Below are 20,319 nucleotides of genomic sequence, written 5' to 3' on the forward strand. Positions count from 1 at the left end.
CGAATATTAAGGTTAAATGTACATCTGTGTTATCTGAAATCACTATCTCACCTTTACTAGTATATGCAATATCCTTCACTAACCTCTCTGATACAAACACAATCTCGTGGAGTGGTAGTCATGCACAGGAGAAATAATATTCCATATCTTTGGGGGACAGGATCACCCATGTGACCATTAAATTATATGCATTAAGGAGGTTAGAAAAATATATTGAGGGACTTGTCAGACCGCCACCAGAGTCACTTTATGGATCTAAACTAGCAACTAACACAAAGTTAAAAGTCCCCCTCAAAATAATACCACTTCACCAAATCCACACAAAAAACACAGAAGGGGGGCAGGTGGGAGCTTAGAAATTACCAAACAAATATGATGCATTATAAATAGGGTCTCTTGATTTCAGCGTTTGCTTTTCCAATTCTAGTGGTGTTTTGCTAGGGTTTTACTTTTTTCTTTATATCTGTGTTTAACAGTGCATACCCATTGCTTCCCCAAATATAATTAATGGACAACTGTGTTTTTCCAGTGTACACAAAATGTATCTATTGATGCACAATTAGGCATAATTCCTCTGGAACAAAATAAAACACAGATTATGATGATGGAGTCCTTTTAATCTCTTTGCTTTCTTGAGTTTGACGTCCTAAATGTCTGATGGAAAAGGAAACTGCACATAAAAAATGCAAAATGTAAGGAATTGATGCGCTCCAGTTACCATGCAGGCGGTGTTGTAAGAGCACACATTAATGTTGCAGTGAGTTCTAAGACATGTACTGGGTCAGAGGTAGGTTTTTCTATAGATTCATTTTCAAAGCTGCATGCAGGACAAAAACAGAGCGACTTGTAAAACAAAATTATGTGTTGTGATCTGAGCTTCTCATCACACAAGTTACTATGAAACCCTTGGTAAAATATACAGTGTACATGTTTACTAAGCCGGCAGTGAAATAGATTCAAGAACCATAGTAAAAGAGTTGGATTTTTAATTCGATGGGATTTAGGAATTCCAAATCAAACATATCTTGGATATTCTTTACATGAAGTGTACAATCACAATTTTTGGAAACCTTTGTTATGGGAAGCTTTACTTGGTCAATTTCACTAATAGAACTTGAATGGACTAGTGTTTGATGGTGCATCATTGGAATACATGGCACCATTTGATCAAGTAGTCGATGGCTAACTGAATTTATTCAGTCCTGTAGCTTCAGAAATACAATTCCAAACTGCTGCTTTTTGAAATACATAGTACATACAATAATTAAGAGGAACAGATCATGTGGCATATTTCAGTTTGGATCATAGTTAAATACAAATATGTCTGAAAATATCCAACAGACGGCAGTGCCGACCTGGTTTTTAATTTGCAATTTAATACAGGAATCCACGTGTATCAAGGTAAGTGATACCATCTAGTGGACATTTTCAGATAAACCCCTAAAAGGGAACATTATTTTCATGGGCCACAAATCAAATTAAATAGGATTTTTACCAAAATCCAAATGAAACCCAATTATAAAACATCATATCTGCAAGCACAAATCTACCTTTATCAACTTTCAGGAGCATATCAAAAAAGTACTTCATATTTTCATGAAACATTATATTTACTCTCCTGGCTTAGATGAGAAACAACTTAGGAATGCTACAGGATCATGTTTCTGTTCAGATGTATTGTTTTGCTTTCCAGGTAGGATCTTCGGAAAACTGTCTTGATTCTTGAAAGAAGTGTAAAGACTTCTTTCCTCGTTATTGGGCTGTTTAACCTTTTACAATCCAAGATAAAACTAGTGTAATCTTAATAATCATGAATTGCCTCTGTCTAGTTGCAGTAGTGCTTATTCCTACTTTTAGTGACTCAATCTCCAAAAATCAGACACATATGCACAAGTTATCACAACAAAACCTCTAAACAGTGCTATTATGCAGTACCTTTCACTTCAAGTATTGTTCAACTACCCAATCACTCTTATGAGCACCCTGACATATTTTAATAAGCATTGGATGCATGGTGGTGTGTGGTAAAGTCAAACATCAAACACTTGGACTAAGGGAAATCCAATAAAAAAGCAAACAAACGCAATGGATACCAGGCAAATTCCCATATAAACAGGTTTCCATTAGTGGGTCTTTAAAGATACATTATACTGATGTTATCATATATACAACAGTGATTAATACCCAGAATGACTAGCACAAGAAACCTCCACACTCAGCCAAAGAAAGGCAAAGTGAGCTGTAAAGAAATATATATATCCCATGGTAACACTCCTCCCACACCTCTACACATATACCCGACCTAGTTGTAGCATATTTTATTATGAATGTATGCACTAAAATAATTCACACAATAGGTATTCTCCCAGATATATTTGAAGCACTTCATAACCCCGAAACTAAATCACAGAGCACCGCTTTCTGAAAAGGAACGAACAAACACATTTCAGAATATACAAATATGATTAGGTTTTGCTTACTCCCTTTCTTATCACTCCTCAACCAACTTTTGTAAGTGATTATTTTTTGTGCATATTAGTTGCCAAATACAGCAGCACCTGCCAATGTTGTATATCTTCCATAGTTTTCTTCCTGGGAAGGTACAGTGCCACAATTAGCAAAATAAAAAATATATAAAAGCAGTTTTTCTTCTTTCCAGAAAAGAACCTGGAGCTCGGATTACCTACCTTACATGGTAAGTTATTTTTACATACACAGAGTCCAGCCATTTTGTTTTAATCAAATGAAGTGGTTATTTCTGTCTTAAAACAATATTACAAAAACATTCCCTGAGTATTTTAGAACTTTTTAAACCTCTTCCAAATGAAAACCAAACACAGTCCAAATGGCTGTATTAATGAGCATGATTTTGTAGCAGTTTTCAATGATTGTACTTCAGGGCAACAGAAAGTTAATTTCTTGGAAATGTGCCAACCTATCTGCAGAACTGTTTTTAGAATCTGAAAGTGCTGAGTGGGCGCTTGCCTCCAGGTACTGAATACTACCAAATATTGAACCCTCATTTCATGACCATCGAGGGAGTCAATCTTCATTGCCCTTAAAATGAAAAGCCGTACAATATTAAATGTCAGCATAACGATGAACTCAGCACTTAGTTTGCCAAGAGGTGCATTAAAATGTTTTTAATGTCTACACATGTTCCTCAGTGAGATGGCTCTCGCTACAGCTGCCAAAACCAAACAATTCATTTCCTGGCCATTGCTTCATAGAGTTACTTCGTCACTTATCTTTTTTCTGTGGAATAGTTGCTGGCTCAGTCAGCACAGAGACATACATTCGGAGCCAAGCATATGTGATGCCCAGTGCACAGTACACAGATGTGAGAAGCAGGGAGATGAATGGCAGGCTTTGCTGCCAATGTGTCAACGGGTAGACAATCTCACAGAAGACTTCCAGTGGCACCAAACCCATGAGGTATAGGGTTTCGAGACGATTCAGCAAATGTCCCTCTGACCTGAAATAAAATAAACATAGCACACTGAAGAAATGTTTACAAGAAATAACAAGCACAACATGAACATTTTAATTAATAGCAACATTAATTCTTCCCACGGGCTGTGATGTTCCCAACAGGAGAATACAGAAGCATGTTGCAAAAAAGATAAAAGGTTAGTTGTGTACTGCACACTATGACACACAGATATACCCACACCTCATTTAACAGTGTCCTGCAGATTGAACTAAGTATGTTACAAGTCCTGGCAGAGTGTGACCCTGTCGATAATTGATAAAGGCGCAAGTGCAGGGTGGAGGGGGAAGGGGGAGAAGTGCATGGAAGGGGGAACAAAAGCAGAGAGAGGAGCGAGAAGGAAAAAACTAAAATAATAATAAAATAATACATAAAAAGGCAACAAACAATGGGAGTGCAGCCAGCAAGTGGCAAGTGCTGGGTTTATGGCAGCAGGCCGGGTAGGTCTGAAAGTGCAGGAAGAAAAGGGGAGGGATGTATGGGTACAGATACAGACCCCAGTGCAAGGGGTGGCCCGGAGGCAGTGCGTGAGGGTGGCAAGATGAGCAGTTACCTGGGCCCAGAGGACAGAGGGTGGCCAGGTGCATGATGCCCAGGGAGAGTAGAATCAACAGGGGAGAGGAGAGGAGAAGGCAGACACTAATACGAAGGTTTTGAGGTGCTTCCGGAACCGGAGATGGTTCTCCTCAAGTTTTAGAGTGGCAGGGAGGCTGTTCCAGAGGGAGGCCCCAGCCGAAGACAGAGATCTACCCCAGCTCGTTTCTCTGAGAAACAACTGACCCTGAGGGAGTTAGAGGAAGAGGAGCAGAGTGCTCAAAATGGGAGGTATTTGCAGAGGGATAGCTGAAGGTATGTTGGACCCAGCCCCAGAAAGCCTTGTGGACAATGCAGAGGGTTTTGAATTTAATCCTTGCATCCACTGAGAGCCAATGGAGAGATTTCAGAGCTGGAGAGACACGATCCCAGGGCTTGAGGCCAAGGACAAGTCTCGCAGTCCTGTTCTGGATAAGTTGTAAAGGGCGGAGAGTAGAGGCAGGTAGATTAAGAAAGAGGCTGTTGCAATAGTCCAACTTAGAGAGAACCAGAGCTTGGGAGACAGTGAGCTTCTGGGGGAAGGAGAGGAAAGGAAGAATACCTCTGTAGAGGTGCAGTAGAACGTTTGACTTCTTTGATACATCAGCGATGTGGGCGGAGAAGGAGAGTGTGGAATCAAAGGTGACACCAAGGTTCTTGGCCTCGCAGGTGGGGATAGGAGTAGGGCCAAGGGAGGCCGGCCAGAGAGTGAGGGGAAAGGAAGGTGATGGTGTGCCGATGAGGAGGATCTCAGTCTTGCTGGCATTAAGACAAAGATTGTTGGCGGCACACCAATTTTGAATGGCAGTTAGGCAATCAGTGATGAGAGAGGTGGAGGAGGTGGCTGAGGGCAGCCTGAAAATGAGTTGAGTGTCGTCTGCGTAGCACTGGAAGTTTGAGCAGAAAATGGCAATACAGCAGGCGAGAGATGCCAGGTATTGGTTGAAAAATATAAAACTATATGAAACTATATAACCGAGCTACCGAAAATGTTTTTATTAAAAAGAAAACACACAGTGAAACACATGGAAGAGGCACCTTTTAATTATTCACTGGTGAAAACACTTGTCTTTGAGGACTTGATAGAAAATCTGATGGTTAAAATGTGCCAGTGCTTAGAAGCGTGAGGAATGCATCATGAAAATCAAAGAACACAAATTATTATTACAAAACACTTTCTCTTTCATTCCAGCTATGGACTATTTTTTTAGGTTCTAGGCTTTTCTCGTGCCTCCATCTTGATCTGTCAATTATCCTTCATTAACAATATTTGCCATATATACTACTGTTGAACTAGTGAATTTTACACATTCTGATTTTACAACAGGGCTTGACAGTTTGGGATTTTGTAGTACCATCTTCTAATTTTAGATGCTACATTTATCTGGCTGTGGTCGAATATATTTATAGTCAATGTCAATTTTGGAATTATTAAATCATACAACACACAACAATGAGGATTTACAAATGTTTATAGCCCAGTGAAAAGATTTTCCATTCTTCGTGGATTTCTACATTAGAATGAACCTACATTTATGATTTCCCAGAAAGAACAAGGCACGTAAATGAAAGGAAATTCAGCCAAACGCATACCACAAGCCCAGGTGCATCAATGAAAAATAAGGAGCACGAGTTAATTCAAATATTCACCAAGAAATGACACAGACGGGGGGTTAGCCAACTTAAATGTAGCAATAGCGTTAACAGTGAACGACAGTGCAAAAAACACACTGAGAGCACTCCAGCAAAGACCCATAAGCATTCGCTAACTCGGCTTCCTTCTGGGAATTGAGACGATTATCACTCCAAATTACAAAACAAATTGAAACTTTCAATATAACAGAGTAAAACGACATTTGATAGGAACGTTTAGAAGATGACTCTCCAATGCTTCAACACAAGGGATCTCTTGTTAGAGGCTGACAAGTTCCCTCCTACAGCCAGATACACCAGACGTGTGGAGGACAAAGATTGATTTTTGGGTTGAACAGTGTATCCACTACCAGTTAAGGCTACCAAAATAAGCACTGCACCAGGTCGCAAAAGGAAAAAGGGCTCCAAACATTAAATATCACTGCTCAACAGAAGCTGCTTCCTTTACTGACAATGATACGTCAATCACAAGATAGTTTCTTTGACTAGTACAAAATATGCAAAACAAAGAATGCTTAGGATGAAACTCATCCTGAACGTGCTGTTAGATTGCACAAATGGCTCTATCCAAGGCATTAGCTCTGCCACAAAAGGTTCAGAAGTATCAAAACAGGCACAGCCTTTTTCAAATTCCCCTTCTCCGCTGAACAAGAGGCTGCAGGCCACAACGTGGACCTCGGTGCTTAACACGTGCTAGAAACATAACTGAGAAGAAGTAGGCAGCACATTGTGCAGTTTGTTTTAACGAGATTTCTGTTCAAAGGCAGCGGCAGGGAGACTGTCAGTAATTTAGCCACCAGATCAAATCTCATTAAATGATATACTGTCCAGGTAGATATTCAAAAGTAAGGTAAAAATAGCACAAGTAATATTCTGTATTGATTACAATGCTGTTCTACACAAATATACAAATCGGTTCTGAATTGCCACAGCCAAAAACAACCTAATGACTATAGTTGGAATTATTAATTATGCGTAGCTCGAAGCATATTCTTTCCCGTGAAGCTTTTCTTTCCTTACCTGAATACAGACTTCAGAGAGGAGAAACTGAAGATGGTGAAAAGTAGCATGAGCAGGATTTTGATAGGGAGTTCTGAAAATAAAAACACTGTTACGCACTCAGGTAGGTACTACATCAAGTAATGCCCATTAAGATCACAGAGTCATCAATTAAAATGGTCATTTTCCTCATTTTAACACTATCATGCATCATTTATAACTTCGGCCTTAAGCCTCTTTTCAACCAATCATTTTTTTATTTAGCAACACATATCTCAAAAGGCAACATATCAAATGACTACAAATCGCTTTCAGTACAGATCAAAATAGCTGCAGTGCATTGCACATATTGTTAATTATCAGAACACCCAAAAGTTAGGAAAAGTAGTATAGTATATGTGAACAGACGTTATAGCACACATGATGGAACCCCACCACAACTGGAGAAAGCCTTGCAGTAAATATTATTGCAGTTTAATAATTCAATCAATAAGTACAACTCGTTGACTTCATATTCTTAGCATCTTTATTGGTGATGTTCTTTCACCATTATTCGAGTGACAGAATCGTCTAGACAATGTATTTTGGACATGGTGTCCACCATCATTTACTTCACACTCTGCTCTGTCCCAGCCCAGAGGTTTCACAGGTTAACAGAGGATCCTCTCGCTTTCATTGCTTTTAAGCACCACAAGATAAACATCTGAAGATGTGTTCAAATGAGAGATATGTCCCACCAATCACAGAATCAGCCCTGACTATGGACATGTCCGAAATGCATTGGCTAAGCGATTCTGCCCCTCGAGTATGTGTAATGGTTAAATAGCAGCACCAATTAAGATGCCATTAAGAATATGAAGTCAACGAGTGCTACTAATTGACTGCATGTATTCAACTGCAGTAATATTTACTAAAAGGGTGTCACCAATTCTGGTGGGGTTCCATCAGTTCTGGTATACATATTAGTTACTGAAAGAGTGCATTTCAGGTTTTTGGTGCAAAACAAATACTAAACTATATATAGGACTAACAAACCTAATCCAATTAGTGGTGACCTCCTACACAGTTTTAAAAATAATCGTAGCATTGTCACAAACTGTTAAAAACTAAGTGAGATGCATCTGTTCAAACATCATCTAGGCCCCATACCATATATGGTTCACAATAATGTGGGCCAGTGTAAGCACGAATGCTTGAAGGAGGAGTGCAGCACACATTAGCAGGGATCTCAGGACATGTTGAATAGAGACAGAGTACGTGGCCATTTCAGAAGTGAGGCAGTAAAGTCCCCTGACTGTAGCTGACTGTGTTGGTTTGGAAATGCCTAAGCTAGTAGTAGCGGGGAAGCCTGTGTTCTCATTTAGTTCAATCAATCAACAATACTTTATTTTGGCGTGCTGCCATAAAAAAAAAGATGCACAAAAAATCACAATTGAAAAGCACAGGACCTTGGTGCAAAATATAAACTTAAATTGATCCATATTCAAATTCATCCAGAATTTCTAAAAGCATCATAGTGCAAATAGGCGAATTTCCAGAATAAATAATAATGCGCAGTGATCAATGCATCACCGTAAACTTGCCATTTGGTTCTCCTTCTCTAAGCTCCAATTACATAATTCAATACGGCATAGACAACATCAGGGAAGGAGGAATTCCTACATATAACTTCAGCAGCAGATTATATGCGTACACCGTGGTTCTTTAAACACAATCTAAGACTCCCCCCTCGGATTTGATAATAGCCTGAACAAATAAACTAAGTGCTGTACAGATTCAATTACATTAGTACAAAACGGACAACACACATTAGTAAGTGGTGCTCGGGCTAACGGGAGGATATTAAACCTCAATTTCATGTAACGGGAGCGCACAAACAGTGGTTCTATATCCATTAACTAATGTTCACGGACCCACACAGTTTTGCTTTACAAAAAATTCCAACCCGCCACCAATGATAAACTATCAGTAAGTTGTTGGGAAGACACATGATCCGAAAAGGCCACTTTGATGACATCTGGGGTATTCCCTTGCATATTTCAGGGTTCAGACCGTGGACTGCCCAAATTCAATTAATGGAGTGTGATTCTGACATAGTCTTGCAATGGAAGATAGGTTGCACGTTTGCAGCTCATTAAATCCCTAAGCGCTTCACGATAGCAACCAACATCCTCATTTTGTCATATGTGTGCCCAATACAAAAGGGGCTTGATATTTAACATTTCTCTGCTGCATTTTAAATCTAATTCCAAATGGACAAATGTGTTAGGAGCACGAGGAGTCTTTTAAAAAAAAGTCCATTATGGTTAAACGGTGGGATTTACTGTGGCCCCACAATTCGGCTCCATAATTTGCAGCCCCAACTGCTTGTGATTCATATAATTCTAAGGCAGGGATTACAATCTTGTTCACAAACTTCTTGCAAACGTTCCCAAGCGCAGCACATTTACGAGATAATGTGCGATTTTTTTTCTCCACTTTTCTACATGTTTGTCCCACTCACCATTGCTAGTCAGACGTAAACCTAAATAGTCAAACAGCTTGACCTCCTCAACCTCAGCTCCTTTGATTGCTATGGTGGTTAGATCAGTAAACCTCTTCCCCACAACACATTAGTTTGGTATTACCTTTACTGATCGTTAATCCCTTCTTATCACAAAATGCCACAAACTGGTCTGCTAATTTCTTCAGCACCCTTGATGCGCAGGAGACCAGGACAGCATTATTTGCATACATAAGAATACTGACTCTGTCACCCGCAACACTGGAGGCATCAGCATATTCTATGGCCAAATGATTTACAATATAATCAAAAAAGACAGAGAAGTGGGCTGAGGCCATCACACACAGCCCTGCCTCACCCCCGTCTGTAGCGGAAATTGCCTTCTGTGCATCTCATCCATCCCTACTCTAATGTGGCAGGGTTTCCTGTGTAGAGCAACAAAATAGCGCTCTGGAGCCAGTCAAGAATAGGTTTATCACAAAGTGATTTCCAGAGCTCTGCACGTGGAATACAGTTAAACGCTGTCTTTAGATCAAGAAACAAAACATACAAAATTCTTGATATCAAGGTAACGAACGTACCGTGGTTCCGATGCCCTTCCTAAACCCTGCTTGTGCTCTGCTGATACAGTTTGACTCTTTAGCCCATTGCTCGAGTGGCCCAGAACCAGCTTGCCAAAAATCGTACCCATTACATTAAGGAGGGAGATGGGGCGATAGTTCCCAGGATTGCTCCTGTACCCTTTTTTGTAGATCGGGAAGGTCTCGACTTGACGCCAAGTAGAGGCACCCTGTGTATTCTGCAAAATAAGTTGCATAAAAGTTCCAGATATGGAACTCACTAACTCGGGGTATACAGTGATGTTGACGTGAAAATGGCCACCAGGTGGCGACATTTCCTTAAAATTGCATCCTCCAGACAATCAAACGCTTAGTAAGATTATCGGATTGGAGGTAATAATATATAATTATAACCCTCCTAGAATTTGGGGAAAGAATATTAGGACTCAGGAAAAAAAGTTGCCTACTTGGCGACATTTTCACACCAACATTGTCACATGGAACCTAACTCGGCCAATATTTATACACATCCACAAAGACTTTATCCGGCCCTGGGGCTTTAGCTCCATGTTGATAAGACACAGCATCCTCTACCTCTTTAAGGGTAAATGTTAAGTATTCCCTATTCAAAGCTAGAGAGGCTGTAAAACAATGTCAGTTTCTCCTGATGTTCCACTGTACTCCAATCTGTCCTCCTTACATTAATCAGGGAAATAGTTGAACCGGATATCCAGCGTGACAGAAAATTGAAAAGGGGTGCCCTCATTGCTACCTCACAGATAAGCTACTTTCCAGAATGCTCTCATATCTTTTTTTTTTTTTATAGCAGCATTCATATTGGCCACCTGGCTGACGCAAGGGCTTTTTGCTTTTTATTTATGAGATCTATACATTGTTTCCTCATGGAAGGCAGCTGTGATTGGGCCAATGGGTCAGTGGTTTTATATTAATTAAAAAATCTGTTTTCTTTAACCTACATTCAGATTCAAACCAACCAGCTAGCCTGTGTTCTCATTTAGTTTGTTTGAATAAGGAATCCTTGTAAACAGTGGCAGCAAGTGATCTTTTTAATTTGTGGGGCATAAATAAATGTTTACCGTGAATGCGCCTTAGCGGCTGAGCATAGATAGAGAGTGGAGTCAAATTCAACCCAGGGTGGGGGGTGGTGTGGGGTGGGCAATGCAATTGTTTGGATTCGCTGCCCGGGTAATTTTTTTAAATGGGTGAAAATGATACATTTTAAAGCACACTTTCTGTGACCAACTGTGCATAGGAGCATTTACAAACACATTTTCATGATGCCTTTGACAAGGTATTAGCATAATTGTGCGTTTTTTTTTGGGTCGAATTGTACATTTGACCGAATTTGGCCTGTACCATTCGACCGAATGAAAACGAACAACTAGGCTAATACATACTGAGCCATGTGGAGCAGGGGCTGCAGGGGTGTCCCCCGCTTCTTATGATCGGTATGTATTAGCTTTGAGGGGTTCCAGGGGTGTCCCCTGCTTAATCAACTTGGAAGGTGGGGGACTGGGGAAAAAAAAAAGACCCTGCGGCATCGGATCTGACCCGAGATAGAGGGACAGATCGGACGCCACACGGTTTAAGTGGACCAGGCAGCAAGCAAACAGATAAGTAGGGATGGGGGGTGGGGGTTTGGGGGTGTGGATGGTGGTCTTTGATCATCCGATAATTGATTGCATGCAGTCTCTTTTTTTCCGAACAGTTTGCCACGATCAATTCCTCGGACGACCAAACACCACTAAACCCTTTGACAACAGTATATGCCAGTATACAAACACTATTTAATGATGGCTGTGCCTATACACGTCCATGCAGGCTGCACCAATATATGCCAGTATTACCATATAAGACCTACAAGCAGTACAAAAAAAAACATGCTGCAAAAAGAAAGTATATCCAGACTGACTGCGCCAATGTAGGCCACTCTAGCCATCCAGCCATGTAAGAACACTAGACATGTTGGCTTAACCCTTGATGCAAAGTAACCAATTCCATAACACAGTAGGAAAATATGGCCAGGCTGGCACCCCCAATGTTGGTCAGTCAAGCCAAGTAGTAACACCAGGTTTGCTTTACTCTTGATACACAGTACAAAAAAATGCAATGCTATTGTACAAATATATGGCAAGACTGGCACCACAAATGTCAGCTAGTCAATCCACGTAATAAGACTTATGTTGTTTACCTTACCCTTGATGCTCAGTAAGAAATATTTGCCAAAGTAAGAAAGTATATGCAGACTGGCACCACCAAAGTAGGCCAGTCTAGCCAGGTAATACCACTTGCATTGCTTGCTTTACCCTTGATGCATAGAAATAAAAATGCCTGCCACAGTAAGAATACACCAGACTGGTGCCACCAATGCAGGCCAGTCAAGCAACAGAATAACACTTATATCGCTTTTCGTTTGATGCAGAATAAGAAATGCCATGTCACAGTAAGAAATTATATGAAGACTGGCGCCACCAGTGTAAGCCAGTCAAGGCCCACAATAACATTTATCAGGTGTTCTTTACCCTTTATGCACAGTAAAACACGTTGTGCCAAAGTAAGAATAAAGGGCAAGACTGGCACCACCAATACACACCAGTCAAGCTATGTGATAAAACGTATGTTTGCTTAACCCTTGACGCATCTCAAAAAGAACTGCATGCCACAGTAAGATATGGCCAGACTGGTGCCACCAATATAGGCCAGTCGAGCCACATATTAAAACGTACCATGTTTGCTTTACTCTGGATGCCCAATAAAAATAAATACCATGCCACAGTTAGAATGTATATGAAGATGGCGACATCAATGTAGGCCAGTGAAGCCACATAATAACACTTGTCATGTTTTCTGTGCCCTTGAAGCACAATAAAGATTTTTTACTGAGCATTAAGGGTAAAGCAAAAAAAAGGCCATGCCTCCGGTAGCTCATACCCCTAAATGTAGCAGCCAGCTCCCACTTCACACACGCAGACAAGCTCACATTCACATGCATTCATTCAACAAACACTTTCATTCATGCAACATTCAGACAACTCCTTGCATACACTTACTCATACAATCAAGCATACAAGCTCACAAACATACAAACACATTTCATATACATAAAGCATACTTCACTTACCTGGATGCCCCCCTCAGCACACCACCCCAGCCACACAGGACCAGGTGGAAAACCTCTCTGCTCTGTAGCATAAGCACACTGACTGACAGATATTCACATTACAAATATGTATATGATGCATTACTCACCGTAATCGTATTTCTGATGCTTGTATCTGTTTAGATTTACATGCGCTGCACAGTCTAACAACTAGTGGTCGACCAAGGTATTACAAGATATGTTTTCGAAAGTCAAAAACAGACATCGACAGGGCGTGTTAGTAATAATATCCCTAGTGTGATGTGTACTGTACCCATGGTCCTTCACGCATCAAGGTAATTAAAATTGTTTGCTTCAGACATGAGGTTGCACGAAGTGAAGAGTGAGTACAGATGTGATAAAGCAGAGACAGTGATAAACCAGAAAACATCTATGTGCCTTCGACTCCAGTAGGGGAGGAAGGGTGGGCACATGCAAATCTAAGCAGATGCAAGCATCAGAAATACAATTACGGTGAGTAATGTATCCCTTCTGAGGTTTGTGGATCTGCTTAGATCACATGCTCTGCATAGATTAGCGAGCAGTATCTGGAGAAGGAGGTGGGATGTCAGAAAGTACAGCGGCAAATAGACGTTTTAGAACCACTCCCACTTGTGAATCTGCTTTCGAGTGAGTTGTGTCAATGCTATAATGCTGTGTGAAAGTATGAATGGAAATTCATGTAGCAGCTTTGCAAATGGTGTCTAGAGGGACGTTTGCAATGAAGACTAAGGTTGCTCTGGTAGAGTGAGCCCTGGGGGTGAAAGGTAAAACTCTTTTGGATAGGGAATAGCAGAGCTGTATGCATTTGACTATACATTTGGAGACAGCTTTTTTTATATGTGATCACCCTCTCTTCCAGGTACTATGGAAACAAAGAGTTGGTCTGTTTTCCTTAGTGGTTTAGTTTTGTTTACATAGTACAAGACCACCCTCGGTACATCAAGTGCATGGAGGCTTCTTTCAGCTGAGTTTGATGGATTCAGAAAGAAGGTAGGAAGTTCTATGGTTGATTAACATAGAACTTGGAAATAAACTTAGGTGAAATCCAAGGGTGTGTTCTGAGGACAACTTTGTCCTTGTGGATTATGAAGAAAGGGTCTTGTACAGACAAAGCCTGTAGCTCATTGACTCATTTTAAAGAAGTGATAGCTGCTAGGAATGCAGTTTGATAAGTCAGATGTTTTAGGCTGGCTTTGTGCATAGGCTCAAAGGGTGGACCCATGAGCATGGAGAGCACGACATTAAGATCCCAACCCAGTGGAGGGTTAGAAATGGGAGGGTATAGCCTCTTTACCCCTTCCATGAATGCTTTAATGACAGGAACTTTCCACCAGGACACCTTTTTTTGTGAAGTCTGGTAAATTGACAGGGCGGCCAGGTGCACCTTGATGGAGTTGAATACTAGGCCGGAGTCTAGTCGGTAAAGCTGTTAGCTGGGGAACATTATGTTGGGCTTAGGCTTTGTGACCTGCACCATATCACAAATCTCTTCCACGCATTGAAATAGCAGTGTCTGGTGTTGGATTTCCGTGCCTCCGTCAGGATATCCATACACCTTTGTGGAAGATTTCAGTAGGCAAATTGTATGACTTCAGGAACCAAGCTGCCAAGTTCATAGATTGAGGGCGAGAATGGAGGGATGCTCCCTTGTGTTGTTTTAGCATGTTGTATGGGCACAGGAGCTTGATTGGGTCGCACATCGCCAGTTTGAGCAGATGGGGAAACCAAGGTTGTCTCACCCACATAGGAGCAATCAGGAATAGAGTCACTTGTTCCTGGTGCATCTTGTGCTCTATTTTGCTCAGTGAGTGGTGTTAGGGGAAACGCATAAGCAAATTTCCCTGCCCAGTTCATCCACAGGGCGTTCACCTTGGACTCTGGTTGGGGAAACCTGGACACACAGTCTGGGCATTGCGCGTTTAGGCTTGTGGCAAATAAGTCTAATGGGGGGCTCACCCCCCATTAATAGTAATAGTAGCATTACTATTGATTTCAATTTTGTTCCATAATGGCAACAATACAGCCCTACTAGTACGAGCTGCAGTATTCTGAGGTGGAATTTCTTGATAGAGAAAGATGCGGAAACCATGGGGCATCGGACGACAGTTGGAAACAGGAATCAATGGATCCTGAGCCAGAGCCTAGTCGCATGGAAGATGTTTCCACCTGGTGTACCTGCAATCGGTGCAAGGTCATGCCAACCGAGGAGGAGAACTGCTGCTGCAGAGAAAAATCTGGATGCTTGGCCTACATATCGGAAGAAGACTCACCGCCACTATGCGTTACCGAGCTGCATGACTTCAGGGCAGCCTGCCTCACAAGGTCCGTGTTGAAGATTATGGTGGTGCTTATGCACGAACTTCGCGCAAATGTTCGCCCTCGCAATCCAAGTAACGAGTAAGGGTACTCTAGATGTGATGTCATTTTGACCACTGAGGCCACTAACATTTCATGTTTGTCTCCTATATTGTCGTAATTTTGATCTATCGCTGCCAAATGAATGTAGTCTGCCAATTTAATACATTTCTGGCGCTTTCAGGAAATCAGAGTGTTCATCTTATGTATCTTTCACGTTCAACTAAAACAATATTTCTCTGTGCCCCAAACGTTATGGATTGCATGTGTGTTCACTTTTGTAATGTGGCTACACTTTAAAGCCCAAGTTGATTGATGCATGAAGTAACATTTGTACGGGCAACTATGCCATAAGATACAGGGTGCATTTTCAAGTAAGGTTTGTACACTTATCAGGTTCATTTAAATACAGTATGTGTGTTTCTCTTCCACAGGTGGTACAGGCTGGTGGCCTACCGTTCATTTACATGGTGGCTTTATGGGAGGCTTGTATTCCGCGTTCGACAAGTAGTTGGAGCCATTTGCGCCAAATTCCCCAGTGACAGCAGACAGTACAGGGTATTTTCCAATACTGTTCTGCAACCCGAAGTATACAATTTGTAGTATATTTGTGCCATCAACAAAATAAAATATAAAAGAGCTTTTATGAATAGTTGTTTCAATTTTTCAGTGAATCAAGGACACGCTCACCTGTCTAAGAGGGACATGAAATAATGGTTGGTGCCCTTTTACGCTCACCTCCTCTGCAACAATCCATCCCCCCTCCATTATAAAAGGCCAAGGTGCCAAACACCATGTACACTTCAAAGGTATCTTCCGCACAGGGGCCATTGTTCACAAGACCTCCCCAGACCCAGTGTCTCCAGGCTCCCCTGAAGCAGACCGCACCCCTGCAATCCACATACGTATGTCTCCTTTCAGCAGTGTTCCGTCCCTTTTCTACACGCCTCTTGCCCATCCATCCCCCCCTCCACTATCAATGGCAGTTCGCACCTGTAGCCGTGCGCTCCCAAGGGGGCTGGCAGGGTGGAAAGTGCCAAGATGCCAAACACCATGTACGCTTCAAAGGTATCTTCCACACATGGGCCATGTTCACAGAAACATGTCACACATTCACATACACACCCACTTTTCAAATCCTTTATAAACCCCTTGATATTTATCCGGAGAACATCTCAGAGCACTGGAAGTCAACTCTTGATCGTGCTACCTATTCTCCTGCTACTAACTCCCCAGCTTGCTGAATCTAATTGTTTATTAGTCAAGATAAGGGCAGGTCACATATTAACTTCATTATATTCATCTCTTCCTGATCGCAAATTTTCTATCTATTTCGACCGAATGTACCCAGTAGTGTAATGTTCATTCATCTCAATGACTTTACCTTTGTCTAATGTTTCAGGTGTTCTGATCTCGATATATAGCACATTTCGTCAGTGTTCATTGTAATAGAATCGCATCTTTCTCGGACCAGGCCTATAAGCAGGTTTCCTTTTGATGCATGAAAGTACATTCAACGGACGAGTAACATTTTCTGATTTGCGTCATATCAATCGATTCTGTATGAAAGTTATCCCAGTGTATATTTGACTACGCTACACAGGTTTTGCTTCTTTGACCAAAACAAACATTGCATAGAAGAACAAGTTACTTCTTACCTTGTAATGTTCTTTCGATGGGATGTTCCTCTGACGTATTCCTCATCTTTCATGTTACCCATCCCAGCTTGCTGGCCTCGGAAATATTTTCAGTAGAGGGCGCTGCGCGTCGACGTCCTTCGAGTTGATGACCCTCGACGGCCTCCGTCTCTGCACCGATGTCACCGTGCGTATAAATAGACTGGCGCAGTGTCCGTTGCTCAGTTCCATTTTGAAGCTTGAAATTAGCTGTGCATGAATTGGTTATTGACCTTGAAGGAGCGTAAGCTGCAACCACAAGGAAAGTTTTACTGCGGGGATAGATGGGAGGGGCGATGAGGAATACGTCGGAGGAACATCCCATCGAAAGAAGGTTACAAGGTAAGAAGTAACTTGTTCTTCGAAGGGATTGGGTCCTCCGACGTATTCCCTATCTTTGATAGACTCCCATAGCAGTGGTGTGAAAGAGGAGGTGGGAGTAAAATGTAATATTCCCTTTAAGAATGTATAGAATGTAACACAGTTTGCCAAATCTTGTCTCCTGGCTAGAGGAGGAATCCAGGCTGTAAAATTTTGTAAAAGTATGTGCAGACGACCATGTGGCAGCCGCACACATGTCCCGAATCAGAACTCCTCTCTGGAGAGCCGTAGAGGCTGCGATACCCCTGGTTGAATGAGCCCTAAGTTGTTGAGGGGGCTCTTTCCAAGCCAATTTGTAGCATTCTAGAATGGTTAAAATAATCCATCTTGAAATGGTCTGTTTCGTGATTGGCATTCCTAATTTGTGTCCTGTATAACCTACAGTTGGTCTGCTTGTCTTATTCTAGCAAGTCTGCTGATATAAAAACTCAAGGCACGCCTTGGATGCAGCCTATGTAACCTCTCTTCCTCTTTCCCTGGATGGGGAGGAGGGTAGAATGAAGGTAAAGTTATTTTCTGAGTAATGTGGAATTCAGAAACCACCTTTGGGAGAAAATTAGGGTTCACTTGTCTTTATGAAAGATTGTATGAGGAGGTTTGCAAGATAGAGCTTGTAATTCGCTCACTGTTTAAGAGTGAGAAATCTTAATGAGCAAGAATGGAGTGGTTCAAAAGGAGTACCCATCAGAAAATGTAGGACTAGATTTAGGTCCCACAATGGAACTTGGAAAGGCTTTGGGGGATAAACATTAGTTAACCCTCAGAAATTGGACTACCAGAGGTAATTTGAAATATGAAGGCTCCTCCGAAGTGCGCTTAAAGATTGATAGCGCTGCGAGGTAGCCCTTGATCGTACCAACTTGAAGACCTGAATTTGCTAAATTCAGTAAGAAAGATAACACCATAGGTGTACTGCATGAAAAGGGCTCATTATTCTTTTCTCTACACCAGCTGCAAAATGTGTTCCAACGGAGGCGGTATAAAGTCTTTGTTGCTGGCCTTTTAGCCGAAAGCAACACCTCCATGACGTCATCCGGGAGATCCCAATCCTTGTATCTCAACCTTTCAGAAACCAAGCGTGAAGGTTGAGGGTTCTGATGTCTGGATGGAGAACCTGACCTCCCTTCTGCGAGAGAAGATCCTCTCTTTGCGGAAGACGAATTGGAGGGCAAATGGACATGTCCAGAAGGTCTGGGTACCACGTTCTCCTGGCCCAATCTGGGGCAATTAGGATCATGGTCTTCCGGAATCTTGTCAACCTCCTGATCATTTGAGGAATGACAGGGACTGGAGGAAACGCGTACAGGAGTGAAAACTCCCAGTTCACTACGAACGCATCCCCTAGAGCTCCTCTCGGGTGAAATTCCCTCGAACAAAACTGATCGCACTTCCTGTTGATGCTGGTGGCGAACAGATCCACTTGAGGGGTTCCCCAAAGAGCGAAGATCTCTTGAAGGACTTCCTGAGCTAGCTCCCACTCGTGGGAAACTGTACTCTGCCTGCTCAGAGCGTCCGCCGTCAAGTTCTTCTCTCCAGCTAGGTGAACTGCCGATAGAGAGATTTCTTCCTGAATTGCCCAAAACCAGAGCTGCATTGCCTCTCTGCACAGTGGCAGTGATCCTACGCCTCCTCTTTTGTTGGGGTAGTGCATGGCCACTGTGTTGTCTGTCATTATCAGGACATTCTTCCCCTGTACTGATGGCTGAAAAGCCTTCAGCGCTAGTCTGATTGCTCTCAGCTCCAACAGGTTGATATGTAGTCTGGACTCCGATGGAGACCAACGACCGCTGATGGTCAAGTCTTTGGCATGGGCTCCCCACCCCGTGAGTGAGGCATCCGTGACTACCGTTATCTCCGGCCATGGTTGCCAAAACAGTTCTCCTTTCAAAATGTTCCCCCGACAGGCCCACCACTGAAGCCACTCTGTCCGGGACTTGAAGGAGATCTGACATTCTTCCTCAGAATTGCGACCATTGGGTTCTTAGTGCCCACTGGAGGGTTCTCATTCTCAGACGAGCCTCTGGCACTAGGAAAATGCAGGATGCCATGAGGCCTAGCAACCTCAAAAAGTCGAAGGCTGGAAGAGGTTGGGCATTTTGAAACTTGTTGACCATCTGCAGAATATCTTGAGCCCTCACTTCTGGTGGCGAGGCTTTTCCCAGGGAAGTGTCCAGGACTGCTCCAATAAACTGGAGTCTCTGTGATGGTTTCATCTGTGACTTCTTTAAGTTGAGTGAGAAGCCCAGCTTGTGAAGGAAGTGGCAGACATAATCCAGATGGATCTGAGCTTGTTCCGAAGATACTGCTCTGATCAACCAATCGTCCAGGTAGGGGTAGACGTGGATCCCTTCCCTCCTTAGACTTGCAGCCACAACCGACATTAGCTTGGTGAAGACCCTTGGGGCAGAAGTCAGCCCAAATGGCAGAATTCAAAAACTGATGAGAGCTGCCAATTGCGAACCTCAGGTATTTCCTGGGTTTGAGATGGATTGGCACATCGAAATAAGCATCCTGAAGGTCTAGAGATACCAACCAGTCCTGAAGCTGGAGGGCCTGAAGAATCTGAGAAAGAGTTACCATCTTGAACTTGTCCTTCCTAAGGAATTTGTTCAATTCTCGTAAGTCCAAGATGGGTCTCAGTCCTCCGTCCTTCTTTGGTACTAGGAAGTAGGGGAATACCAACCCTTGTTCCTCTCCACTACAGGTACCGGTTCTATGGCACCTTTCTCTAGCAGGTCTACAATCTCCTGCATAAGGAGCAGATCTGGAAACTTCAAAGAGTTGTTCCCCAGTGGATGACTCTGAGGGGTGTGTAAGAAGGGCAGGCAGTAACCTTGGGCAACTGCCTCCAATGCCCAAGCATCTGACGTAATAGCCTGCCATTCTGCCAGATGTTGAGTTAACCTGCCCCCTACTAGCGTCTTGTGAGGGAAGACCTCAGAGGGGTTTAGAAGCGGCTGACGCAG

At 42.4% G+C, this 20,319-nt stretch overlaps 1 protein-coding gene across 4 annotated transcripts in view; it reads right to left on the bottom strand.

The window, feature by feature from the left end:
* Positions 1–969: 969 nt before the first annotated feature.
* ALG8 (ALG8 alpha-1,3-glucosyltransferase) overlaps positions 970–20,319 on the bottom strand; it is a 496,629-nt gene continuing 477,279 nt past the window's right edge. For all 4 annotated transcript variants that reach the window (XM_069639932.1, XM_069639934.1, XM_069639935.1 and 1 more), the window contains 2 exons: positions 6,737–6,809; positions 970–3,475 (listed from right to left, as the gene is read on the bottom strand). In XM_069639932.1, the coding sequence (XP_069496033.1) occupies positions 3,241–3,475; positions 6,737–6,809 (308 nt within the window). In that variant the 3' untranslated portion in view covers positions 970–3,240. The remainder of the gene's footprint in view (positions 3,476–6,736; positions 6,810–20,319) is intronic.

Source organism: Ambystoma mexicanum, chromosome 7q, assembly GCF_040938575.1.
Source record: "Ambystoma mexicanum isolate Mex_15411 chromosome 7q, UKY_AmexF1_1, whole genome shotgun sequence".
Taxonomy (NCBI): domain Eukaryota; kingdom Metazoa; phylum Chordata; class Amphibia; order Caudata; family Ambystomatidae; genus Ambystoma; species Ambystoma mexicanum.